The 27,984-nt window shown below is 43.3% G+C and overlaps 1 protein-coding gene across 1 annotated transcript; it reads left to right on the forward strand.

The window, feature by feature from the left end:
• Positions 1 to 32: 32 nt before the first annotated feature.
• On the forward strand, positions 33 to 27,884 carry ECHDC3 (enoyl-CoA hydratase domain containing 3). The gene is made up of 5 exons (XM_003410585.4): positions 33 to 356; positions 5,112 to 5,233; positions 6,713 to 6,810; positions 12,913 to 13,113; positions 26,238 to 27,884. Exons 1-5 carry the CDS (start codon positions 187 to 189, stop codon positions 26,547 to 26,549), a joined length of 903 nt encoding a protein of 300 aa, XP_003410633.1. The 5' UTR covers positions 33 to 186; the 3' UTR covers positions 26,550 to 27,884.
• The last annotated feature ends 100 nt before the right edge of the window (positions 27,885 to 27,984 follow it).

The following is a 27,984-nucleotide window of genomic DNA, read 5'->3' on the forward strand; positions in this document are numbered from 1 at the left end:
GGCGGGGGAGAGCCTTTCCTTCCAGGCTTGGGCCTAGGGGTTTTGTTCCGGTTCTGCGCACGGTCCGTCCCGCCTGCGCCCCGTGGAGCGCCCAGAGTCTGCGGCGCCTCGGGGTGCCGAGTTGCAGCCCGTTGGTGTCGAGAACCGGCAGCGTCCCATCCCCAGCGGAGCCAGTCTCCGGCTGTCATGGCCACGGTCGCGAGCTTGCGGGTCTGCGGGGCGAAGGGGCCTGGCTGGCTCCTGCGCGGCCCGTGGGCTCCGCCCGCCGCCGGCTTCTGCAGCCGGGTACCAGCCGGGGCCGGGCAGCCGGAACCCGAGGCGCGGCCCACCAGTGCGCGGCAGCGGGACGGTATCAGGTCAGCCCGCGGGGCCGCGCCTCGCGTCCGCTCCTCCCACCCGCTCTTCCTAACTGGGGAGGGGGCGACTGCAGGGCCCGGGAAGAGATGGCAGCGCAGGCTGAGTCCAGAGGGGCTGGTGCCCTCTGCCAGCCTTGACCCCAGTTTTTCCGTCTCTACCGAGTCTGGCCGCCCGGGAAGTCTGACGTTTAATCTCTGAAGGAATCCCCGAATACCGAATGTACTGGTGACCTTTGCGCGAGGTAGCGTTTGGAATCCTGCAAGTTAGAAACCGGAGGATTTTAAGTGGGATTCCCTTGGACGGCCCAGGCACTTCCCCTAAAACCCTAGGACAACCAAGCCGAGTATTGGGTTTTCAGGCGCAGTGGGGGCAGCTCTACAGGACCGCCCCACAGCTGCTGCGGCCTTTGAGAAAATCCTTTGACCTGACTTCAAGGTGAGCTTAGGGTTAGCAGAGCTGCTCCTTTGGCTGTCCTCACCCACAAGTGCTCCGGGTGGGGAAAAGTCAATAAACAGGATCAAGGACACAGCCTACTAAGCTCTCTGCTTGCTCAACAAACCTAAAATCCTGTGTGCAAACTGGAAACTGGACGATGAAGTAATAAATGTTGGAGGACTCCTAGTTCCATCCAGGCCTGACACTAACATTTCCCTGGTGAGGGCAAAGGTACAAAAGGGAGAACTAGTAGCATGTCCAAGTATTTAGAAGTTACAAAATCAAGCTGTTAAACAAAATATGTTTTATTTTCCTACCCTGACAAGTATACCTTGATAAGACCTGGCAGACCATGCTTGAATTTATAATCCTCAGATTCCAGGAGTTGCCCTGAAAAAGGGCAGAGAGCCAGCTCCTGATCTGCAACTTTTTCCTTTTCTTCCCACCCTCCCCTCATCACCACCCCCCATCCTCCCTCCTGCTGCGCAAGGCCTTTGCACACGTCTGTAGACACCCCAACCAGTGTGCCCATGTACTGTCACCCTCTCACCCACCACAAACAACTACTCTTCGCCACCTCTTGGCCTAGGCGTGCCCGTGGCAGAGCCAGGGAATCCAAGGCCCCAGAAAACTGAAGCAGGGTTTGGAAAGGGATGGTGCTTTCCAAGTGGGCACATGCCATGACCCCAGTGGACTCCCTGCTCCACTGGAAGAGGGCCAGAGCAGGGCCATGTAACATATAGGGGCCCTTCTTGCCCATTTTTAAGGGTGATTCTGCTTCTACACATCTGGTTACATCTTGTCAGAAGCCTGGATTCTGGCATGACAACCAGATGATAAGAGAAGGCTTGGCTGAGTTCTCCAGAGTTAAACATGACTCCAAAAGGGAGATGATTAGAAAAATCTCTTTTAATGCTAGAAACTGTTTACCAAAAACCCTTTGCTGTCCAGTCCATTCCAATTCATAGTGACCCTATAGGACAGAGTAGAATTGCCGCATGGGGTTTCCAAGGTTATAACCTTTACAGAAGCAGACTGTCACATCTTTCCCCCACTGAGCAGCTGGTGGATTCCAACTGCCAACCTTTCACTTAGCAGGTAAGCACTTAACCACTGTGCCACCGGGGCTCCTTAGAAATCGTTTAAGAGAGGATATCTCCAAACCAAAGTTTAAAGTAGTACTATGTTAGATACTATAGGAGTCCTTGAGTGGCGCAAATGGCTAAGCACTGACTGCTAGCCAAAGTGTTGCTGGTTCGAATCCATCCAGCAAGTGCTTCAGAAGTAAGGCCTAGCGATCTACTTCTGAAAGGCCACAGCCTTAAAAACCCTGTGGAGCAGCTCTACTCTGCATACATGGGGTCGCTGTGAATCAGAATTGACTCAATGGCAGCAATGCCAACAACATGTTGGCACTGGAGTCCCTGGGTGGTAGAAATGGTTAAGGCACTTGGCTGGTAACCCAAAGGCTGGAGATTCAAGTCCACCATAGATGCTTCAAAAGAAATGCCTGGTGATCTACTTCTGAAGATTAGCCATTGAAAACCCTGTGGAGCACGGTTGTACTCTGACACACATAGGGTCGCCATGAGTGAGAATCAGCAACTGGCTATTGGTTTTATTAGGTATAAGGTAGTGAGCTTCAGCAACTCAATCTCTTCAGGTGTTCCTTTTCAAAGCTGTTACTCTCAACAATAATACTGTCATTTAGTGAGAGCCAGCTATGAATTGGGTAGTATGCTAGGCACTATACATTCATTGTACCTAATCCTTACAACAGCCTGCAAGCTAGATAATATTATCCCCACTTATACAAGTTCAGAGAGGTGACAGCCTGTTTAAGGCCACACAGCCAAGAGATGAGGACAGCAGGAGTCAGAGAAAGTCTGTCTGCCACCAAGTTATTTCCATTTGCTGTGCCATCAGTCTAGGCACTGGTTAGGTTTAAAAGAGATGGTAAAAAAGAAAAGAAAAAACTAGATGAGATGTAAGTCCATGACAATTATGTACATGATGCTATTTCTTGCCATTAATCAACAAATATTTGTTGAGTGTCTCTTCTGAATCTGAATATGACAGTCCCTCACTTGATGGACTTCGTAGTGGTTTACGATGATGATCAGAGCATCTACAGGTACCACCTCTTGCCTCATAAATGAAGCACACTTGTAAATGGAAAGATTACACTTTTATCACATGCCCCAGTGGTGACCTCATTCTTAAAGACAGTTCCTCTTACGATTGGTGTGTCAGTAACGTTCTAGGTGTAAGACATCACATGTTCTGAATCAAGATAGCCATTGGGAGCATGGTGAGGTTTTAGGATGTGTAAGTTTGGTGCCAGCTGAATAAGGAAGAGAGAGAAGTCTAAGGTGACTTTTAGTTTTTGTCTTGGACAACTGAGTGGCAACACTGAAATAAGGGAAGGGGGAAAAGGCATATTTTGGAGTCAGGGAAAAATCAGTAGGCATCTGAACATGTGGAGCTGCTCAGAAGAGAGATTTGAATTAGCGCTAAAGATTGGGAGTTGTCAGCATAGAGGTAGTAGTTGATGCCAAGGGCATTGGTAAAGTTGCCAGGGAAGAGTATACGGAGCAAGAAGAGGGCAAAGGATGGACCTCTGAGGATCATTGGCATTTAAAGAGTTAGCAGAAGTCTAGGAGCCCCTGAAAGAAATCAAGAAGGAATGTCCAGAGAGGTACAAAAAAACAGGAGAATGCGATGTAAAGTCTTGGAGGAATAAATTCCCAGGAGAGAGTGAGCAACAGTCTCATCTGCAGCTGAGCAGTCTAGAAAAAAAAAAAGGGCCGTTGGATTTGGAGTTGGCAGTTAGGAGATTATCGGTGCAAACAGGGCTAGTGGGGTAGTAGGAACAGAAGTCTGGTTACACTGGGTTGAAAAGCGATCTCGGCATATTGAGAACACTCTGACAGTATGTGTAATGCTGGCGCCAAAGGATTCGCGGGACACACAGGAACAGATACTGCAATGCAGTAAGGGCCTTTTGGGGGGGCTGGCATGTTTTTATACAGTTTTGCCTGAGGCCTTAGAATTTAATTTAAGCATATGTCACGGATGCGATGGCAGCTTTTCATGTTTGCTACAGCAAGCACACTCATTATTTTATTGGAAGATTTATAAGCAGTTTGTCTCACCACCCCCCGAAACAGAGGTTTCAAAGTCTATCAGTGTATCAGCTGCAAGTAATTTTTCTACTTAGGAGAGAATATGTTTCTGAGGAACAAAACAGTGAATATCACAGCCACCTGAAGATTGCAGCAAAATTGAAATGGTATTCCAAAGATAATGGTTATTCTCACAGCATTGAAATAAATTCAGTCATCAAAGTTGTTTTCCAGAAAGCAATGGCACAGAGTGCTATTTATGGAGGACCCAGGTTGACTGCATAGCAGTAGGAATATCAGATTCAAAAAAGAACGAGAGGAGCAGCAAACATATAGGTGGAGACTGGTGGGAAACAGATATAAAATATACAACAATAATCTGGTGTTTGGCTCATTGCCTATTTCTTATAACAGCAAAAATAAGACACTTCTGTGTACAGGCAGTAGGATGACAATACAGGTTATTTTAATCAGCATGTGGGATACCTTAAAATAGCAAACGGGCCTTTTGAATGCCAGCTTTTTGTTAGATATTATGTTCAGAAGAGCCCCCTTGCTGTCTGGTTTTGTCCTTTTGTTCTTCGCATATCATCCCATTCTCAGACAGCATGAATTATTTTACAGAATTACAGGATGCCACTATAAAAAAAGAGCGAGAGAAACTGCTGTCGTGTATACACACTGGCAGGTGTACTTTGGCTGCCTGTTCCTCAGGGTGGGTGGGAGGGGCTTGCGGGTGTATTTTCCTTCTTAGCTTCTTTCCTAACCTTGTTCTAAAGAACAGCAGGAAGAAATAAGCTGAAGGTAGCCACTGTCTGTCAGACACCTTGTCCCCTGCTGCTGTCATACATGACCTGCACCCTCTCAGTACGGGTGGTAGTGATTTTGGAACTGCTGTGACTTGCCCTTTCTGTGGAGGTGGCAGTAACGTTTTTTGACAGCAAACCTGGTAGAAAAAGAGAAACAAATCAAGGGAAGAGGGAGAAAAACCAGCCTGCATCTCGGGTAGTCTTTCCCTTGTTTTGACTTAGCTGTAACTCCAGAGAGTTGACAGACCCAAGAAAATGGCCCCAAGCCCCAGCAGTTCTCTTTCCTTCTGTTTTAAAAATAGCTCCCCAATTGGAATGGAATTGCAGGGGTCCCAACTTGTTTTGATGGGTGCACAACCCGGTAATTATAAAATGTTCTTCACAGGAGCATTGTTCTGAGCAATCCAAGGAAGAGGAATGCGTTGTCACTTGCAATGCTGAAAGCTCTCCAAAGTGACATTCTCCATGACGCTGAAAGCGAAGATCTGAGAGTCATTGTAATCTCAGGTATTCATTTGATATCTATCCTCAGTGTTCTGCAGTGCCCAGAAAAGATCTCTCACAAGCCTGTGGTTAACTGGGGCATTCCCTCACTTAACTGGAGAATAGTTTTTGAGGCTCCTTTACAAGAACATTAATTATGGAGAACTCTTGTGTAGTTGGGGCCTTGGTGCTAGCACTATTGACTGCAGGAATGATTACTATTCAATGAAAACATGTACCTTTTCCTTTTGGGCAAATGCTAAACATTGCCACTCTTGGTTATGCTGGTCGTTCTAGCAAAATCAGAGAAATTATTTCCTGGGTACCTTCATGCACCCTTAGGAGAGAGGTTTAATCACTAACCCTTTGGGTAGACTACCAACTTAGCTGGGACCTGGCTGCCAGGGCATTTGGTTAGTTTGTCTTTTCTGATCTTCCCAAGCTTTTCAACGACTATCTGTAGTGACTTATTTAATGGTGCTAGAAAGCTTGCCCTATTTTACCCCATTTCTGTCCTTGTTCTTTTTCTGCTAAGAATTTTTACTGAATTACCTTTTCGGATGATGATGATGGTGGTATATATAATAGTAATGGCAGCATTTTAAAGCACTCAGAGAAACTATAACAGATGATGATGCTCTGTGATTTTTTTTTTTTTTAACTAAGGATCAGTGTTTCTGGAGGAAGATGCTCAGAATGCTACCTTCTTATCCTTGGTTGAATATAACTTTTCAAGTGTTTTATATGGAGAAAGTAAAAATCATTATAACTAGTAGAGGTCAAGAGCCGTGTTATAGTGTGACCTTGGTGGAGCGAAGGCAGCTTTTTTTTTTTTTAATATTGTTTTTGTTGAGGGCAGCTAACTTCTTAGTTACATAGTTCCCTCACTCGTACAAAAGAAAAATGTGAGAAAGTGTTCTCAAATTTTCAGTGGAATTACACTTTGTTGTTATTGTTAATGACAACAACAACAGCAGCCACATCTCAGATCCCTCATGTGTAAAATATTGAGGATTGAGCCAGGTGGCTCCTAAGGTCTCTTCATGATCTAACCTTCCAGCTTCCAACCTCTATGGATGGCCATTGTCTATAGACTAAATGACATGGAAGTTGCCAAAGACATGGATTTTGATGGACCTATATGGCCCATACACTCAAGCCAGGCAGAGTCCAAAAGCAAGAGTGTGGGACCAGAAGGAAGAAGTAAATTCACCTCGGGTACTGAGCCTTTTCATTTTGTAATTACATGTTTTCATAGGTTTCTACCATAGACATTTTAGTGTACAGGTGCTTCTACTGGCATTTTCATCACAAAAGACTGGGCTGTAACTTTTCAAGCTAGCTGGAATCAGCAAAATTTGGGTCATTAACTTTCTGTACGTGCCCACAGCATAAATACAATTGATTGTTTGCTCAAGTTATTTAGTAAACAAGTCAGTGAACTTCCCAACTCTGGCTATTTGCAACTTTTTCTTTTCTTCTCTCTTTTGGAAACATTTGCAGCTGAGGGGCCTGTGTTTTCTTCTGGGCATGATTTAAAGGAACTGACTGATGAGCAAGGCCATGATTATCATGTTGAAGTGTTTCAAACCTGTTCTGAGGTAAGCCAGGGTGACCGTCAACATTGCAAACCCCAAAATGATAATTACAGTAAATATTGAATTAGGCTTCTAGTTTACAGATGAGATTTTATCTACGAGGCCTAACCTCTACAGAGCTACTGAAAATTCTATGGTCATTGATAAATCCTGCATCCAACCAATTATTTGGCTTAGACTTTAAGAGGTGACCATAATTTACAATTGGTTTTGTTCCAAAGAAAATAAAATATACCATGGTTCTGACAGTTTCCATCTCCAGCATTATGGGGCTATCTATAGCTTGTCGTGGTGTAGATGTTTTAGGTAAGAGGTAAACGGTGGGAATGTACATCTTTAGAAATACAGGATATGTGATTATTTTAAATTTTTTTAGAATTTTAAACTAAAACAACTTGATTTTTAAAAGAATTTCCTAACCCTTCTTTGAATCTTTATAATCACCACCTCCAAGCAGGAAAGTTAAGCTCTTCATTTTTACTTTCTCTTTCTTTCTGTCTTTTAACCATGTTAAGAAAGGAGATTGCCAACAGGCATAGAGGAAGAGGAACAAAAAGTGTTGATATTTATAAATTTATTAAATCAACCCCTGAATTATCAAAAATTGAATATAGAATCCAACTTTAAGTAACACATGGTTCATATGATGAGTACATATTGAACACCTACTATATGCATAATAACAGCAAGGTATTAAAGGAAATATAAGAAATGTTTCCTGCCAAACTTCAACTGGAAATCTAATTGGACAACAAGACATATACATTAAAAAAAATTAGTTACCTGACCCTAAGATTACTTAACCTAATTTTTCATTCATTCATTGACTCGTTCCGTCATTTATCACTCAACAAATATTTAATGAGTACCTATTAAGGAGGCAAGACAGACGTGAGTTCCAGAGAGATGAATGCGGACATGATTAAGATGTATTCTTGACCATTGTTCCATTGTTCTTCCAGAAACTCATAAGGAAATCAGGTTATATTTTTCTCATTTCGTAGAGGGACAGGCAGGAAAAGTGATTTACTGGAGCCTTCATGGCAAGCTACAGCTAAGACTGATCTTTTGTTTCCTGCATAAATGATGTTTATGTAACATTTTGCTCTTGTGTTTGCCAAGGCTTGTTGCTTTAAAAGTTATTTTTCTACTAATACTTGGTATATTTGGCTGAAATAAAAAATAATCACAGAACCCTTCTATTCTCCCTAAAGGGTCTGCATTTATCACCCTGTTGTGGTGTCTTCATTAACTGACATCTAAACAGGTTAGCAAAGGGCCACAGAGGAGCCAGGGTTTCTTCAGAGGATATAAGGCCAGATTTCCTGGATGCTTCCAACCCATGAATGCCCCTGGCTCACTAAGAAAGAGTGCATAAATAGGACGTAGCCCTAATGTAGTAAAATGGGACTGAAAGTGTACTGATTTCTTCAATACTATTTCTAAGACAATCAAATTGTCTTGGATCAATATGAGCACCATGAACTTGTGCAAGATCTCAGTTTCCAAGTGTAATCAACAGACAGATTGGAACACAATGAGCTAGGTATTTTATTGTTCCGTTCAGGCATGAGAAAATTTGATTTCGGAAAGAAATATAGAGGTACCTGAATTAGTTAAGCATCTAAAAACTATAGCATGTTTGGTACAGATCACAAATGCTGCGTGATAGTTCATTATTTACAAAGTCAGGAATGGGGCAAACGAAGAATGAGAAGAATGAAAATAAGAAGAAAAACTTTGTTGTGGGAGAGCAAAAGTAGCCTCCTGTGGAGCTGAGTTAATAGCTGACGCCAAAGACTCTCATAGCAACCCTGTAGTACAGAGTAGAACTGCCCTAGAGGGTTTCCAAGGCTGTAATCTTTACAGAAGCAGACTGCCACATCTTTCTCCCACAGAGCAGCTGGTGGATTGTCTCTCTTCTGTTAAAGTTTGGAGATGGAAATCCCAGCCCAAGAGGAGATACTTCTCTTCTCACACCCTACCAATGAAATGATACTGGGACATTTGGAAATAACTTGGACCCATCAGTAATGCCGGTGAATGAGAGGAGGACAGAGTTAAATTTATGTGACATTTTGGAGCAGGTGGGACCAAAAAAGCACTTGATTCAAAGAGATAAAACAGGAAGTATAATCAGTTCTTGACTATCAAGGGATTGATTGTCCTCACTTGTTTATTTTCTAGGTTCCCTTCGTCTTTTTTTTAATTGCTCTCTAACTTTATTTAAAACAGCTTTCATTATATAGGAAACCCTGGTGGCATAGTGGTTAAGCGCTACGGCTGCTAACCAAAGGGTCGGCAGTTTGAATCCACCAGGCGCTCCTTGGAAACTCTATGGGGCGGTTCTACTCTGTCCTACAGGGTCACTATGAGTTGGAATCGACTCCATGGCCCTGGGGGTTTTTTTGTTTGGTTTTCATTATATAATAAGTACTTATTATAAAAAAATTGAAAATCTAGGAAAACGTAAGGAAGAAAAATAAGTTATTGATACCCCACCATAGGCATCACACCCAGAGAGGACTATAATTTTTTGATATTTTTAAAATCTTTTTCTCCAAGTGTCCCTTTTGTTTGGATAATCATACTATATATGATTATGCTATGCTTATCGCATAATATGATTTTAGCTTTAGGCATATTAATTTATTTAATTCTCGGGATTTTATAAGATTGGTACTATTATTATATCCATGTTACCCATTTTGTGAGGGACTGGTGGCTCAGTGGTAGAATTCTTGCTTTCCATGCAAGAGACCCAGGTTTGATTCCTGGCCAGTGTACCTCATGCACAGCCACCACCCATCTGTCAGCGGTAGCTTGTATGTTGCTATCGTCAAAGAGTAAAAACACTCATTCTGTTAAAATAAAAACAAAGAGATTTACTGAGGTAATATGACTTGCAAACTGGGGAAACACAGGGCAGGGAGGAATCTACCAAGTCCTTCGAAGCATGGAGGGAGAGGTGTGCTTTTATAGCAAAGATGAGGAAGGGGAATACCTGATGGTCACATGGTCACAAGGCAGGTACTCCTCAGCAACTCCATTTTCAACTATGTTTTTCCTGGAATATCTTGAGCAAACTCATTCTCCTATGATCACATTCCTGCTCCCACCCTTACTTGCTAAAGAGCTGCTAAACTGAATTCCTGACCTCCACCCTTATTAAGAGTTGCTAGAGCCAGGACCCTTAAGCAAGATAATCGCTAGGGGGCCAGGGTCTTCTGGTCACACCCAGCCAGAGGCCCAAGGCCCTAGGCCTATGAATGGGAAGAAGCCAACTTTACATTCTCAGGAATGCAGAAGCTGCAACTTGCAACAAAATGGAGTTTTGATTCAGCCTCGTGTCAGCCATTTTATTATGCCAAGTGCCTCATTTTAGAGGTTTGCTAGCACATTATGATGCTGAACAGGTTTCAGCAGAGCTTCTAGACTAAGACAGACTAAAAAGAAAGCCCTGGCAATCAACTTCCAAAAATCAGCCAATGAAAATGTAATGGATAATGACTGTCCAATCTGCAAGAGATCATGGAGATGGCACAGGGCTGGGAAACATTTTGTTCCATTGTAGATGGGATCATCATGAGTTGGGGGCTGACTCTCTGGCCTATTTTACAAATGTGAAAACTTAGAGGTTAAGGGGCTTGCTTAGGGTTAGTCAGCGAGTAAGGGGCAGACTGCATGGCGTACCCAACCAGCCTGGCTCCAGCCTACTGCACTAAACTCTAAACCACCATGCTGATATTTCTCTTGGAAAATTTTATTTTCCAAGAATTTTATTTAAGAATACGGAATTCCAAATACCAGTGTAGTTTGCACTACTTATTTTTATATATTTACATTATTTATAGTTTTTTACTATTATAAATATAATCTTATTTACTATTATAAAATAATGTGGTGAGCATCTTTGTCCATACAATTCTTTTTCATATTATTTCTTAGAAGTAGAATTCCTAAATCAATGGTATAAATATTTTTAATGCTCTTGCTATATACTGTATTGCCTAAGTACTTTTCTATCCAGTTTTATGAAATCCTAGCCCTTCATAGATGGTGAACAGAGGAGACATAGACTTTTCAACTAATCAGTCTATTGGCTTTTTATAAGTAATTTCAGTTCATTAGGTAAAAGGGCAACACTCAGGGCTAAAACAAAATCTTTTCTCTTTGTGGCAAAACTTTAGAAGTTCTTGTGCATTCTTCCCCTTGTTATTCTGGTATACTGAGAAAGAGCTCTATCTTCAGTCCCTTCCCACCTTTACCCTGGAGTGCATCCCATTGCCCTGAAGTCAATTCCCACTCATAGCAACCTTGTAGGACAGAGTAGAACTGCCCTAGAGGGTTTCCAAGGCTGTAATCTTTTTACAGAAGCAGACTGCCACATCTTTCTCCCATGGAGCAGCTGGTGGGTTTGAACTGCCAACCTTTCAGTTAGCAGCTGAGTACTAAACCACTGTGCCACCAAGGCTCCCAAGAGTGCATGGCCCCTCTAAATTCATGAAACTTTTTGTTTACAGGGGTATATGCATTCTTCCAGGAAGAGGTCTTAACATTTATCCAATTCTCAAAACGTGACCTCCCAGAAGAGTCAAGAACCACTGCTATACAATATATCATATCCTTAAATATATAATTGAAGTTTTATAATAAAGCTAACGAATATTAAACTTTTATGAATATAAAAGATACGTTTCTTAGGCAAAATCTTCAAATCAATGAAGGTTGTTTTCCTTTGGATTGCTACCTTGGGGAAACAAGCCCAGATTTCCTTGCTATCCTCTCCCCTCCCTCTGAAAGTTCAAAGAGCAACAATTACAAAATGAAGTTACCCGAGCAACACAATCTGTTTAGAGTATCATGAAAAAGTGGAGAAATAAACTAAGTTATTTTGTAAGCTCCAAAAGCAAGTTAAAAGTTCTGGAGATTTATTGAGGAGGGATCACACATGAGCAAGTTTTTGTCTCTTATCTGTGCCAATGACAGCAGGGTGTCCCTCCCTCCTGCCCCAAATTTTTAATTGAGTATTCATAGTGGTAATTTGAGAAGTAATTACTAAGGAAATTGCCTTCAAGCCCCTTTTCTACCTTAATTTTTCAAGGAAGACCAAATACCAGTTTCTGACTTGTAACACAAGAGCTACCCACCAAAAACCAAATCCATTGCCACTGAGTGGCTTCCGCCTCTATAGGACAGAGTAGAACTGCCCATAAGGTTTCCAAGGCTGTAAATCTTTACGGAAGCAGACTGTCAAGTCTTTCCCAGCGCTGAGCAGCTGGTGTGTTTGAACCACCAGCCTTTCAAGTTAATAGCCAAGCACTTAATCACAGCACCACCAGGGCTCCTGAGATCTGCACGCAGGCGTGGTTAAAGCAGAACTATTCGTGAAAAGATTTTTGTTTGTTCCCCAGAGATACAAAATCAGCACTTTTCTTCACTGAGGCTGCTCAAGCCACAGTCAGAGTAAATTATACTCTCAAAAAGGCGCCGTGCTATAGTGGAAGAAGCATGGGATTGAGGAGGCAGACACATACAGGTTCAAATTCTAGGTCCACCGCTTGGAGTAGGTGACTTTAGGTAAGGCACTTGTCTTTTCTGAACCTTGGTGTCCTTGTAGTAAAATAGTGTTCCTTCCTCATGGGGTTCTCATGAAGACCAAATTTTACAGTCTGGTTTGTAGTATGTAGTTAATAAGTTAGTTATTTTTGTGGTGTCCCTGGGTGGTACAAACCGTTAAGTGATCGACTACTAGCCAAAAGGTTGGCAGTTCAAACCCACCCAGAGGTGCCTCGGAAGACAGGCCTGGCAATCTGCTTCTGAAAGGTCACACATTAAACCCATTGCTGTGGAGTCGACTCCGTATGGAAAACCCTATGTAGCACAGTTCTGCTCTCACACACATGGGGTCACTAAGAGTTAGAATCAACTCGGTGGCAGCTAACAACAGTTATTTTCGTGCCTTCCTTTTCGCTTTTTTCATAGAATCTGGTGAAATAATGCATAGGAAAGATGCCCTGAAATAGTAAAGTGGTGTACAATAGTAGGTATTAACGTTGTATCTCACTCTTGGATGGAAGTGAAATGGTGTGTTTCTTCCTTCAGGTCATGATGCAGATTCAGAATCACCCGGTTCCTGTCATTGCCATGGTGAATGGCTTGGCCACAGCTGCTGGTTGTCAGCTGGTTGCCAGCTGTGACATTGCTGTGGCGAGCGACAAGTCCTCTTTTGCCACTCCTGGTGTGAACATTGGGCTCTTCTGTTCCACCCCAGGGGTTGCCTTGGGAAGAACAGTGCCTAGAAAGGTAATTTAACTTCTTTGGCCCCTTCTCTAGTTTTAATATTCTAGCTCTTGTGATGGTTAGTTTCAGAACTGGCTTGTCAAAATGCCACTTATATCAGGATGTTCTGCCCAAAGCATATCTGGCTAGATGTACCAAATATTCTTTCTCATATCTTTGGTTAGGGAGGAAACAAAACTCCCTGTTCCTGTATAGCTTCTTACAGTAGATATCAACTTTTGAAGTCACCACATTTCAATCTTGCATTCCCCTCAATATGACTAGCTAGGCTTTTTATTTTTTGCTTTGTCGTTTTTGTAAAGGTGCATATTTTTCTAATCTCATTTGAAATGTAATTGAGACTCAGTTTTGTTGCCCTGAATGGTTGCCCATGAGATATAACAGCATGCTGAAATAATGCCAGAATCAAGAGGCTAGGACAGTAGTGTCACTGACTTGTTGTCTGTCTGTTGATAATCTGACTTGCTCCAGAAAGGACTTAAAGTAGCTGATTTACTGATGGTGTCCGGTTGACTGAGGTCGCATTTCAGGAGCGAGAGCAGTCCTGTGATTGGTATGTTGAATCTGCCCAAGAAGGAGCCATGTTATAAAAGCTGTTTTGTTGGAGTTACCCACAGTGAAATCCGTTTTCTTCATGAAGCTTTATTTCTTCCTATGACATCATAAAATACTATTTACTGAACATCTAAACCAGCAGTGTCCTTGTTCTAGAAAAAGTGCATCTTCATTCGCAATTGGAAGTCTGTAAAAAAAGAGCAAAGTCATACACCACAGCAAGTAGGGAACCTAAATTGCTTTCTAGGATATATTATCACTTTTAGCATTGACGACAAAAATTAGCAGTTGCTCGTATGCCTAAGGCGCAGAAGAAATGAGGCCCGAGGGAAATCAAACAGCGGGACCAAGAAGTTTAGGGAAGTCCTCCTTTCTTTTATATTGCCTCCCTATTAATTTTTATAGCAATGTGTGTTTGGGAGGAAATTCTGAAGACAAACACCTGCAAGCATGCACACTTATAAAGACTGGCTGAAAGTGGGCTCCGAACTGCAAAGGGTGACCTGCCAAAATATATAACAGCTTGCTAAAATGTCTTCACGCTAAGAGGCTGCTTCTGATTGCTAAATGTGAATATGTTCATTCAGTAAATATTTCTTAAGTCCCTACCAGGGCATTAAATTGAAATGCATTACAAAACTGTTGTCAGGACTTACCAGTAAACTAACTTATAATCGTGCAAATCAAATCATGAGAGCGTTGCACAGTTGAAGGCGGCTGTGCTGGTTTGCCTGCCCGACAGCTGTTTGTCTTCATCAGCACCTGACATGCCGGAAGGGTTCCAGCCTCTGAAGCCTTGAAATCAGCGCTAGGTTGGGATAACAATCCATTCTTTACAAACAAACCAACGAAACAGCTCTGAAATCAAGACATCATACTGCAAGTGTCCTAGGAATTTAAACACTGTATCGTATTTGTCAAATTTTAGATTACTTTTGAGCAAAAAGAGGGAAAAAAAAGTTACAAAAACAGGCCTTAAGTTTCAAGGAAGCCCGATTCTCAGAACTAGGGGGCGTAATTGTCCAGTATGACAGACTAATGGGGAGGGACGTTGTAAGAACTCCAAGGAGAGTTTTGGCCAGGGCCAGGCCTGCTCTGGAAATGGGCAGAAAATCCCCCATATTGTTCTACTCGGGTTCCTGGACTGTGTTCCTGATGTTCTGATCCCCAGAAAGCCTCGGAGACAGTTGTAGCAGTCTTGTTTTCCAGACTTCAGAGTTTTCTTTTTCAAACTGTCTGAGAGTGTTTCAGGGTTCTATCAGTAGATGTTTTTACACGTTGGGCTCATTAACGCTGTGCTACTTGGAGGCGTAAATCAGGTGAATGGTTTGGGGTTAACGCTAATGAAGCAAAATCACAGTGCTGATAACAGGGATTTAGTCGGAGGGTAAGTCTGCCGGATTGTAAGGCTGTTGCTGGATTCCTGGATCTGCAGATCTGACATGGCGCGTTTTAGGAGGAAAAATAGGAATTCACCAAAATCCCAACTCTACCAAAAAATACCTGTTGGTCTGTCATCCTTGCTGGACTGCACTTTGACAGACACATTCACACACAGGTTCATCGAGTTACGGGCATGTGGGGCGTGTCCCCGTGCACATCCATAGAGTACTTTTCCAAATGTTACCTGAAAGGGAGTTCCTGCCCTTTTCACAGTGGCACGAATGGTTAACATACCCAGCTGCTCAGAGGTTGGTGGTTCAAGGCCACCCAGAGGTACCTTGGAAGAAAGGCACGGTGATCTACTTCCAAAAACTTAGCCACTGAAAACCCCATGAAGCACAGTTCTACCCTAACACACAGGGACAGATTACCCAAGAAGCAATGTATGCAGGGCTTACTTGTGCTTACTTACTAATCTGTAGTGCACAATTTCACCTATTTCTCACAACTTCAAAGATATGGTGAAACCCACGTCACTGCAAGTCAAAATCTACTTGACAGCAACTGGTAAGATAACATGTGTGGGTCACCAGTGCCCTCTGCTGGTCTCCGGGGAAACTGCTCAGCTGCTATTTCTGCACCGGAAGCTCGAAAGGTGGAGTAGAGCCTCTGGGTTTATGACAGACTGAGCCTGGGCATGAATAATTTTCCACGTTTGTAAAATGTTTCTCTCCTTTGGCGTGAGTTAAATAATGCATCTTCACTGCACTTCCCAAACGACCTGCCTGGTGCAGCTGCACCCTGCCCCAGTCAGAGCTGGCCTGGTTCAGTGCCTCAAACGGGAGAGCATATGAAATATCAGAATCTCTTCCTCCCAAACCAGCCATCTCTCAGCGGTAGAAACTCTTGCATCCACCCATTTACCCGTTTTAACTTTGTGTATCTGTCGGCTCTGATTTCCTGGTAGTCTAATTAGAACAGAGTAGAATTCCCACGCTGGGAAGAGTGCTTGCTACACAGAGTGTGGTGTGCAGACCAGGGGCACTGGCCTCCCCAGAGAGCCTGTGAGAAACACGGGTCTCTGCTCATCCCACACCTGCGGGTCTGCATCTGCATTTTCAAAGGCTCCCCAGTGCTTTGTATGCCCATGAGACTTTGACTGTCGGAACAGGCCTGCTAATAATAGCCACTAGATGTTATTAGGTGTCTACTTAATACCAAGCACTGTAGGCTTTATATAATTATCTCTAATCTTCACAACACTGCAGAAGGATAAATGTACTTATTTTTCAGATGAGGAAACAGACTCAGAAGGGTTAAAATTTTCACAGAGAGTCTTGTAGTTAGTAAGGGGCAGATCTGGGATAGAACTCTGGTCCATCTGACTCCAAACCCCAGGCCTTTCCACTAAGTCACACTGCCTGGGGGTTAAGCCTTGGCCTCAAGTGATATTTGTTACTTTTAATGCAAATACCCCAACACAAAACCAAAATCCCTTGGCCATAGTTGATTCCCTATAGAACAGAGTAGAACTGCCCCATAGGGTTTCCAAGGAGCAGCTGGTGGATTCAAACTGCCAACCTTTTGGTTAGCAGCCAAACTCTTAGCCACTGTGCCACCAGGGCTCCACCCTTAACTCAAGGAACAATTAATCATCAACATCTTAGGGTGACCAAAGACATGCCACCCTAAAAGGCAACATGAGTAGGTTTAGGGAAAAGGGTGAGAGGGTGTATTTTTTTCTTTCATCTTTTAAAATATTTCCATGTAGGATATACTGCATAGAAGCTTAAATACTAAGTAAAGACTAGTTAAAGACTGTGCTGATTAGCTATACAATAAATAGGTGTTTTTTCTTAGGGAATGTATTATCCAATCTGTCTGGGTAAAATTTCTGTAAATCAATATATGTCTAAATAGTATTACCCTACTAGGCAGATAGGGAAACTGAGGCCGGAGAGGGGATAAACCTGGCCGGAATGACTTAGGAAGCCAAAGACAGGGCCGGGAACTCAGTCCAGGCCTGCTGGCTCTTCATCTTATTCCAGTCAAGACTTCCTTTCCTGAGCAACATTAGTCCCACTAAAACCTTCTTGATCTTCCTGACTGAAGGGAGAAGTGCCAGGGTGGTAGAAGTAGCCATGGTACTTGAGGAGACTTCCAAGTTTTATCTCCAAATTGGCAGAGGAGGCTGGCACACCACAGTTCTCTGGGCTGACCAAGTTCAGCGCTGTCTTCATTACTAAAAGAGCAACAGGGCCCTTTTCTCTCCCATTCACATCTCTTCAGCTGCATCCATTGGTTCACGGTAAGGAGGTCACTTGGCCAACTCCCTCACAGCCTTTCTGGGCTCTTTAGCTCTTCTCTTGACTTGTTTGTAAAAAACTGACATTGCTTTCCTGGGACACATCCTGGGGGTCAGTATGTCTTTGTAGTCCTGCATGCATGTGAGAAGACGCTGCAGAAGCAGAGCCTGTGTACCTGACTCTACACAGAGAGGCCCTGCCAGGCCCATCACCAAGCAGGGCCACCAAAGTCAGTTTGGGAAGCCCAAAGAGGAATGTCTTTGCCCAGAGACTCGGTGTGTGTCATTATCCCTCTCCATTATCTGTATTCCTCATTACGCCTCTTCCCAGTACATTCTGTCACTGTATATGAAGTGGAAGAGGGTGGGTATGGGGACGTAATAAAACCTCTTACTACCTAACAATTGAGATTTTTTTACTGTTAAGTGAAACTTGTGTAAGTGGTTGTTATGGATTGAATTATGTTCCCCAAAATTATGTTATAAATCCTAACCTCTATGCCTGTGGTTATAATCCCATTTGGGAATGGGTTGTCCTTGTTATGTTAATGAAACAGGTCTAATGTAGATTAATGTACAGTGTGTGAGATATAAAAGAGATTAAACAAGCATGAGAGAAATAGAGATGAGGGAAGAGACATGCCAAGCCCAGGAGCAGAAGCTCAGAGAGACATGGACCTTCCCCCAGAGCTTACAGAGAGAGAAAGCCTTCCACTAGAGCTGGCACCTTGCATTCAGACTTCTAGCTTCCTAAACTGTGAGAAAATAAAATTTTGTTTGTTAAAACCACCCACTTGTGGTATTTCTGTTTTAGCAGCATTAGATAACTAAGACAATGATAATGAAAAAAGCTTGCACCAAATATAAGTGATAATGAATCCATGAGTAGAAGGGACTTGGCCAGATGATGTGGTCCCTTCACCTTCCTGTAGGCACAACTTCATTTAGAGTATTCCAGAAAGATGAGTATCTTTTATCTTTTAAAACATTTCTATGTAAACTGATTTCAGAATTTAGTACCCCTGATAACTACTAGGAGCCCTGGTGGTGCACTGATTAAGAGTTAAGGCTGTTAACCAAAAGGTTGGCAGTTCAAATCTACCAGCTGCTCCATGGAAACCTTATTGGGATAGTTCTACCCTGTCCTATAGGGTCGCTATGAGTCAGAATCGACTCCACAGCAACGAATTTGGTTTTTTGGTTTGGATAACCACTAGATGGTAGGTCATAGGAAAGGCAAGGCTGGTCCACCGTTTTATTTCTGACTATTCCTAGCATAGACCCCAGTATTTAGTAGGGGCCCTTAAGCTAACTGTTGTCTGACTCTCTGTCTTTCTTATTTTGACTGTCTGTCAATCTCTGTATGTCTCTGTCTACATGTCTGGCAGTTTGTCTTTGTTCTGACTGACTATTTAACTAAAGGGGGGAGTTATCTTTTCTAAGGTCATTTCCTCTTTGTTTACTTTTAGAGACCCTGAAATCACATTAGAAATCCATTTAGAAGGGAATATAAGAGGTCACTTCATTGTTCCTCCTGCCTATGAGCTCCCTAACAGATAGGGGGTCTTCCCTATTGATACATCTCCTTTACTTAGAAGTCCACACTCTCCCAGAATAATTCAGTTTAGACATTTACAAGATTAAAAAAATTTTTTTTTCTTGAAGTTGTTTCAGAATTAAGACGTTACTACCTAAATTCAAGGAAACCCTGGTGGCATAGTGGTTAAGTGCTATGGCTGCTAACCAGAGGGTCAGCAGTTTGAATCCGTCAGGCGCTCCTTGGAAACTCTATGGGGCGGTTTACATAAATTCATGATATTCTTACACTTGACACATAGTAGGTTCTCCATAAATAGTTGTTAAATGAATGAATGAATGAACAAATAAATAAGATAATATTATGCTCTGATATGAATCCCTCCTCATGGAAGCTGATCACCATCCTAAACACAGAGTTGTACCAGGACCCTTGAGCTTCTCTCCTGCAAGCAAAACCATCACTATTATTTCCTTTGGCTTATGTCTTGCTCATGTGGACCAATTTTTTCTAACACTTCCATTGCACTTGATGTGGCAGTGTGCCCTGCAGTCAGTCATCAGTTAGCTGTTCTTCATGGCATCCCAGGGAGACAGTCAGTTGTACCCACGTGTCTCAATTGAGGAAGTGAGAGATATGAACTGACTTGCTCAGGGGTCCTTCAGAGAACCAACACTTAGCAGGCCTGGGACTAGCTAGGCCCAGTCTCAGGCCTTGTCCTGAGCTTCAGCATGTGGAAACCTGAAGTCCAAACAGCTTTCACTGAAGTCTTCTTGGGGCATTTGGAATCCTGTACAGCTACAATATCTGAGTCAGACAGGTACTTTATAAATGTGGAAGGGAGCCTGTGAAAAGGAGAACAGAGACAAAGAAGCTCAAGATGAGAGAGAGGGGCATCAAAGTAAAAGCAGAAGCTGAAGAAGGAACCTATCTGATAAGGAGGACTGTACACAAACTACAAGTCCCTACTGCATTAGTATGAACAAGTGCTTAAAGTCATTTGAGGTCTTGATCAATCCAAGTTATAAAGTGATTGATAAACTTGACTTTGGTGTTTTTTGTTTTATGTTGCATCAAATTTTCAGCATTGGCCACTTCCTGTTATATGTTCTGCACAAATTCCCTGAGAGCCATCTTTATTAATGGAGGAAAAGAAGCAGCTTGATGGCGTGGTGACTCTTTTCTCACCTTGGCTTCTGGTCTGAATTCCCAGCTGACACATGATTCTTGGGGCAAGAATGGAGCAGACAGTTGTCCTGGTCCCCTCACTGTTACTCACTGGGTGTCTTTGGCAGGGTCTTATCTATCAGCTCTTAATAACCAGGACCTGGTTTTTAATTCCATGTTCAACCTGAGACTTCAGAAAATTCTTTGGCGTGCTAATGCTATTCCTGATTGTTTTAGGCTGGGTTCTGCTGAGAAGCAAAACCAGTAAAGTGTATAAATATACATAGAGAGAGATTCATATCAAGGAAACAGCTTATACGATTGTAGATGCTAGAATGTCCCAAGTCCGTGGATCAGGAGAGAAGCTTCCCTTGATTCATGTAGCCGCAGGGGCTGGCAAACACAAGATCAGCAGGTCAGAAAGCAGAGCTCTTGCTCACAGGCTGTGAAGGTCGAGGAATCCCAAGATCAACAGGTTGGAAAGTGGGCTCTTCCTAATAGGCGATAAAGGTCAGGGAATCCCAAGATTGGCAGTCAAGACCACAAGGCTTCTCCTGATTCATGTAGCTGCAGGGTCTCGCGAACCCAAGATCAGCAAGTCAGACCACAGGACTCTTGCTCATAGGCTGTGAAGATCAATGAATCCCAAGACTGGTAGGTCAGCTCCTAGCTCAAGTCCCAAGAACTGGAGTTCAGACGAACAGAGGCAGCTGCAGGACCCAGCAAGAGCAAAAGCCAGAATGTCCACTTATATTCAGATGCAGGCTACACACCCAAAGAAAATCCCTTTCAACTAATTGGCTACTTACAGCAGATCCCAGCATGGGGGTGATCACATACAAACACTGAGAATCATGGCCTAGCCAAGCTGACACACAATCTTGACCATCACATTGATCAAATGAAAAATGGTTTGATCTGAAGTGACCCAAAGGTATCATTTTCTGTCTCCCTCCAACATAAAACTATAATTTCCAAAACAGGAGGAATTCGAGATTTAGTCCAATCCCTTAACTTTATAGAGGAGGAAATGAGGTCGAGCATCACCTTGTCCATGACAGCCAGTCCAGTGTTGATTCCATTTATGCCCACGATGGCAAGAGAGTTCTATAACCCAGCTTTTGGCCTCTTCTTCTCTATCTAAGCTTGTCATGGATTGAATTATGTCCCCCAAACATCTGTGACGAGTTAGTTAGGCCATGATTCCCAGTATTGTGTGGTTGTCCTCCATTTTGCGATTGTAATTTTATGTTAAAGAGGATTAGGGTGGGATTGTAATACCCTTACTAAGGTCACATCCATGATCCAATGTAAAGGGAGTTTCTCTGAAGTGTGGCCTGCACCACCTTTTATCTTACAAGAGATGAAAGGAAAGAAAAGGAGCAGAGAATGGGGACCTCATACCACCAAGAAAGAAGCACCGGGAGCAGAGCGTGTCATTTGGACCCAGGGTTCCTATGCAGAGAAGCTCCTAGTCCAAGGGAAGATTGAGAGAAGGGCCTTCTTCCAGAGCCAAAAGAGAGACAAAACCTTCCCCTGGAGCTGACACCCTGAATTTGGACTTCTAACCTACTAGGCTGTGAGAAAATAAATTTCTCTTTAAGTCCTCCACTTGTGGTATTTCTATTATAGCAGCACTAGTTTTTTTTTTTTTTTTTAGATGACTAAGACAGAGCTGAATCCCTAGATGGTCCAATCTAATCTCATGGCTTTACAAGCCATCTAAATCAGTGATTCTAAAATGATATCGCCGCACCCCTCCTCTCCCCAGGGAACACTTGGCAATGTCTGGAGACATTTTTTGTCACAAGTGGGGAAGGGGGATAATTTTGACATCTAGTGCATAGAGGCCAGGGATGATGGTAAACATCCTACGATGCACAGGCCAAACTCCTTCAACAAAGAATTATTTGGTTCAAAATGTCAATAATACTGACCTTGAAAAACCCTAATTTAAATGCCAGTGGCTCCCTGTGATGGTTAAGGTTGTGACATCTTGGCTGGGCAGTGATTCTCAGTGGTTTGGCTGTTATGTAATGATGTAGTTATCCTCCATTTTGTGATACTTTGAAATCAACTCCATGATATGATCTGATGTGATCAGCCAATCAGTTGTAAGGGGAGTTTCCTCAGGGTTGTGGCTTGCAACCAATAAATATGGACATTCTGGCAAAGCTCAGTGGCTTTTGCTTGCTCTGGATCCTGCATCTGGCTCAGCATTATCTAACCTCCAGTTCTTGGGACTTGAGCCAGTGACCTGATGTATTGCCTGCTGATTCAGTGGCCTTCTCAGCATGTGAACCAGCAGGCTCCCATCTGACCAGCTTATCTTGGGTTCATCAGGCCCTACAGCTAAGAAAGTCAGGAGAAGCCTCCATCCTGATGCCTGGCCTTGGGACTTTCCAACCTCTACAATTGCATGAGACATTTTCTTGAGATAAATCTGTCTGCCTGTCTCTGTCTCTCTCTCTGTCTCTGTCTGTCTTTCTCTCTCTCTCTCTCTATATATATACACTTCACTGGTTTTGATTCTCTAGAGAACCCAGCCTAAGACACTCCCAAATTTGTATCTCAAACTATCCCAGTTATCTATTGCCATATAACAAACCATTCTCAAGTTAGTGACTCAAAACAACAACAATCATTTCTTTAGCTCATGAATCTGCATTGTGGACAGGGCTGAGTGAGTTCTACTGTGTCTGTGGCCTCAGCTAGGAAGACCTGAAGACTATGGAAGTGACAGCTGGGACCTGGAATCATCTGAAGGTGTATTTACTCACATGTCTGCCTGTTCTTGCTGGCTCTCAGCTGGAACTGGAGCTGGGCCTGTCAGATGGAACACTTACCTTAGCCTCTCAATACAGCTTGGGCTTCCTCACAGCATGGGAGCTGAGTTCTAACACTGAGCATCCCAAGAGAAAAAGCCAGGTACAAGATGTATTACCTTTTTTTACTTAGCCTCAGAAGAACCATAGTGTCCCTTCTGCTATACTCTATTTGCCATCATTCACTAATTCATAAGTCATCAATGCTTATGAGGTTGCCTTCTATGTGCAAGGCACTCTTTTGGTGCTGGAGATACAGACATGAGCAGAACAGTAAAAAACAAAACAAAACAAAAAATCCCTGCCTAGTTGTAAAAATGCTGTAGTGGAAGCATCTGATCTCTTGTAGCTTCAAGAATGGGAGAGAGAATCACCATCAGCATCAATAGCCCAAGGCTGATTCCTATGAGGAATCTCCTCTCTTCAGCCTTTTTAGCAATTCTGACACCAGCCATCCCTCCCATGGCACTCTCTACTTCTCTGCTGGGTTCAATAGTTTGTTGCAATGGCCGCACAGAACTCACAGACAATGCTCACAGTTATGGGACTTATTAGGGAAATAGCAGGTTATAACTCAGGATTAGAAATGACTCAGGATACAGTTCTTAGATCAAGACAGTCTCTTCTTAGCTGTGCCTGCAGGCAGGCCTCTCTCTCTGGCCCACGGCCCCTCAGCACCTCAGCCTGGCCTCTGCCCTGCTCAGGCAAGTGTTACAAATCTCTTTAGCTCTACCAGGCACCCCACTCCACCAGCAAGCCTCAGCCTGAAAGTGCTCAGCTCTCTCACTCCATGGGTCAGCAAGCCTAGCTCCACTGACAAGTGCCCAGAGGCACCCCACTCTGCTGGGAAGCCTCTTGTCCAAAGGTGCTTAGCTCTCTCGTTCCATGGGTTGGCATACCCACTGTAGCCATCTCACCCTGTGGGGCGGGAAGTCCACTGCGCCATCTCGCACCAGTCTTCCGGTTCTGCTGCTGCCAGTTCTCTGCTGTGCTTTCCGCTGCTTCTCGCCATCTTGTGCTGTCTCCAGTATTACAGATATCTGTCTCCTGAGCCTAGGAGGTTCTCAGAACAGGGATCCTGGGTCCAAAGGATGTACTCCACTCCTAGCTCTTCTTCTTTTTGGTAATACCTGCCCCCACTCGCTTCTCTCTCCTTTTATCTCTTATAAAAGATCTGACTCAAGTAAAAGCATGACTTAATAAGGGTGACAAGGGTGATGACTAGGGTATAGGTGGTGACTTGAGTTGCACCCTCTAGTTAGTAAGGCATTGACTCAAGATACATCCCGTCCTAACCCTGCTTCATTAACATAATATAACTCACTCTCAAATGGGACCGTAAGCACAGGCATAGAGGCTGGGATTTATAACACATCACAAAATGGAGGATAATTACATCAGATCACAAAATGGAGGATAATTACATCAGATCACAAAATGGAGGATGACATCATTACATAATTGCCAAATTACATCATTACATAACTGCCAAACCACTGAAAATCATAGCCCAGCCAAGCTGACAAATAACCTTAACCACAACAATTTTCATATACTTTATTTGCATAGTCCCACCTAATCACTGTGTGGGACTATGGCTACAAGGGCCATATTAAGTAATTCACTGTACCTTAGGCCCTTGGCTCTTCTAGCCATTGGCCCTTTCATACTTGAAGATTAACTTCCCCTTCCCAATCATTTTACCAGTCCAAAATAGTCATTAACAATTAGCTCTTCAGTAGGGTAAAAGAGTCCTCAGGGTAAGGTTACTCAGGTACTAGCCATTCAGGTCTGCTCCAGGTATCCATCTTATCTGGTCAGGTTCTCCAAAAGTCATCTTGGTTTCACCCTTTCTGGTGTCTGATACGATTTAACTGAGAGAAAATTATTCCTTTGCTCTGAGCCTCACGAGGTTATCAGTATAGCAAAACCTTTAAGAGACCTTAGGTTCGGCCATTGTATTCCAGTTCAACAGTTCCCCACCCCACCGCACCCCCAAAGTCCACTCTTTCACAGTTACTGCTTTTATAATTACAGTTTTTACGGTCACAATTAGCCCTGTTAACAATCTACACTCACAACTGAATCATATAGTCCTATCAGCATCTTCTCCCACCCTCTCTTCTGCCACGCCATTTTTACACTAGTGGAATAGACATGCTAGTAGAGGGTATACAATAAACTAATACATGTATAAAATACATAGTACGTAAAATGCTGAAAAGTACAGAGGATAAAAATATAGTAGAACGGGGGATAGTGCTGGAGTTTGTTTTACAATTTTAACCAAATGATCATAAAGGACCTTATTTTAAGTTGACATATGACCAGAGACCTGAAGGAGATGAGGGCGGAAACCATAAGGATACCTGGGGAAAGAGCGTTCAAGACAGAGGGAACGGCAAGTACAAAGACGCTGAATGACAGCAGGCTTGGCATGTTCAAGGAACAGTAAGGATGGCAGCAGAGTTGCAAGAGTGTAAGCCAGGGCTAGAGGGAGAGGAAAGGTACCTCTGGGCCCTGTCTGTTCATTGTGCATCTAGAAACTGCTCTTTTAATCATAAGCTTGAGTTTAGAGAAGTTGGGTTTTGTGTGATTACAGAATAGAGGCTAGTACACAATACGTGGCAGGCTTATGAAACAGAGGAAACCATGCAGAGTGAGGAAAATGTGCTGCCTCTTTCCGGGGGCCTTGAAAATCTCAGGGAGGGGAGAGAGGGCTTGTGGGAGGAAAGAGGGCATCTTCTCCTTGCCATATCTTATTTATTAGTAAGGTAAAATCATGCTCGGCTTTATTTGTGGTCCCTGGAAGGTATTTTCATTAAATCCCCCTCCTTCTCTGGAGGCGGCTCTTTCAAATCAGGCTGAAGTGATGGCACCTGTGAAAATTTTTCTCATTCTGGAAAGTAGCTACTGCACTGGTTTGTCGGGGTGCTGGAGGAGGGAGATAATGGGTTTCACTGCTGCAGGGTTTATGGTTTCATCCCATCTGATATGGCCCGTGCTCTGTGCTTGGCCCTTGATAGAGGCAGATAGAATCTCCTGCTTTGGCAGGAGCCAGGTGATCAGATCTGTGGAAGGAGAAAGGAGAACATGAAGAGTCCCTTCCTTTCCTGGGCCACTTGTATTTTCTTTGCTTTTGGAAAGATCTGATCCTGTCGCTGGCAGGAGTTAGGGTATAGAAGATGTGAGGGGTGATGGATGACATGTTATTTGAGGAAGCAGATAATTGGGCTGAGGTTGTGGGTAAGTCAAGATACAGATGCCTCGGCAGAATGAAATGGAGAGGGTGGAATTAGGTGGCAGGGAGTTACAAGGAGAGTGTCTCAATAATCTCACCTGTTTTCTCCCTTAGGTTGCCTTAGAAATGCTTTTTACTGGGGAGCCCATTTCTGCTCAGGAGGCCTTGTCCCATGGGTTACTCAGCAAGGTAGTGCCGGAAGAGCAGCTGGAGGAAGAGACCATGAGAATAGCAAAGAAGATTGCCTCCTTGAGCCGCCCTGTGGTGTCTTTAGGCAAAGCCACCTTCTACAAGCAGCTGTCCCAGGACCTTAGAACAGCCTACTGCCTCACCTCCCAGACCATGGTGGACAACCTGGCCCTACAGGATGGGCAGGAAGGAATCAAGGCTTTCATCCAGAAGAGAAAACCCATCTGGTCACATTGAGCTGATATTAACAGAGGAATCAAGGGGGAGTGGGCCCAGTGGGCAGCATTCGGAGGCCCACCCACACCCCTCACCCTCTGATTCTCCAACCACCACAGCTGCCTCTTGATTGTAATAGAAGACACTCTATTTTTATAACATTAATATTGGTTGCACCACCTGTGGTCTATATTAATAGCCATGATTCCATAGGTAAGTAAAGAGGGTAAATGGAGGGGAGAGTAACGGAATAGAGAGGAAAATGAAGCACCAACTGAAGTAGAAGGTTAGTAAGCACCTCTGCTGGGCCAGCTATTGTAGAAAGCCTTTTGTTTGACCTACTTCTCCTTCCCAGGACCCTAAGTGAGGAAATGCCCTTATATAAGAGAAGGTGGTGCTAAACTGAGGGGTTGAAGAAGGATGCCAACCTGAAATGTCCTCTAGAGTTAATTCTAGTTGCTCAAGAGAGGTGAAACATTTCAAATCTTCACAAGATATTCTCCACACTGAAAATCTTTTTGCTTCTGTTGAGAAATAATCATGCCTATGGCTTTGGAATAATTTTGTGTGATTTAAATAGATTAAATATTTATAGAGACTGGTAATTTTATCTTCCCAACCAGACTTCAAGCAGTTTGAGAAAAGAAAAAAAAAACTTGATTAGCTCTTTCTTTGTGTGCCCACACTGATGGGCATATGGTAGGTGCCTTATGTTTCTGTAATGAATGTTCTCGTCCTCCAAGATCCTATAAAACCAAGACCCTGGGCTAAACCCTAAGATAAAAACTGGAGAGAGGTGGAAAGGGAAGCAGAACATATACTCCTACCCATTAAGAATCACCTTCTCTGATAAGTCAGTCACAAAGGACAAATACTGTATGAAATATCTAATATAAGCTAATGTATGGAGATCAGAGTTTATTAGTGGTTACCAGTGGCAGGCAAGAGGGGGAAAAGAGGAGCCACTGTTTAGGAAGCATCTGTTAATGGTGTTGAGAAATTTGGCAATGGATATGGGTGATGATTACACAACATGATTAATGTAATCAATGTTACTGAATTATACATATAAAAGGTGTTGCGTTATCAAATGTTGAGTTATATATATTTTTACCACACACACACACAAATAGTAATCACGTTCTCTGGACACATTTCTGAACTCTATTTGATTTCAGGTAAAGAATCCAAACAAGCATCAGGCATTCGAGTTCCCCAGCTGAGTGTGTGTTTGGATTGTCTTTGTTGTTAGGTGCCATGGAGTCGGTTCCAACTCACAGCGACCCTATGTACAACAGAACAAAACACAGCCTGGTCCTGCGCCATCCTCACAATCGTTGTTACGCTTGAGCCCCTTGTTGCAGCCACTAGGTCAATCCATCTCACCGAGGGTCTTCTTTTTCGCTGACTCCCTACTTTACCAAGTATGATATCCTTCTCCAGGGACTGATCCCTC

The sequence above is a fragment of the Loxodonta africana genome, chromosome 4, assembly GCF_030014295.1.
Source record: "Loxodonta africana isolate mLoxAfr1 chromosome 4, mLoxAfr1.hap2, whole genome shotgun sequence".
In the NCBI taxonomy this organism is placed as follows: Eukaryota; Metazoa; Chordata; class Mammalia; order Proboscidea; family Elephantidae; genus Loxodonta; species Loxodonta africana.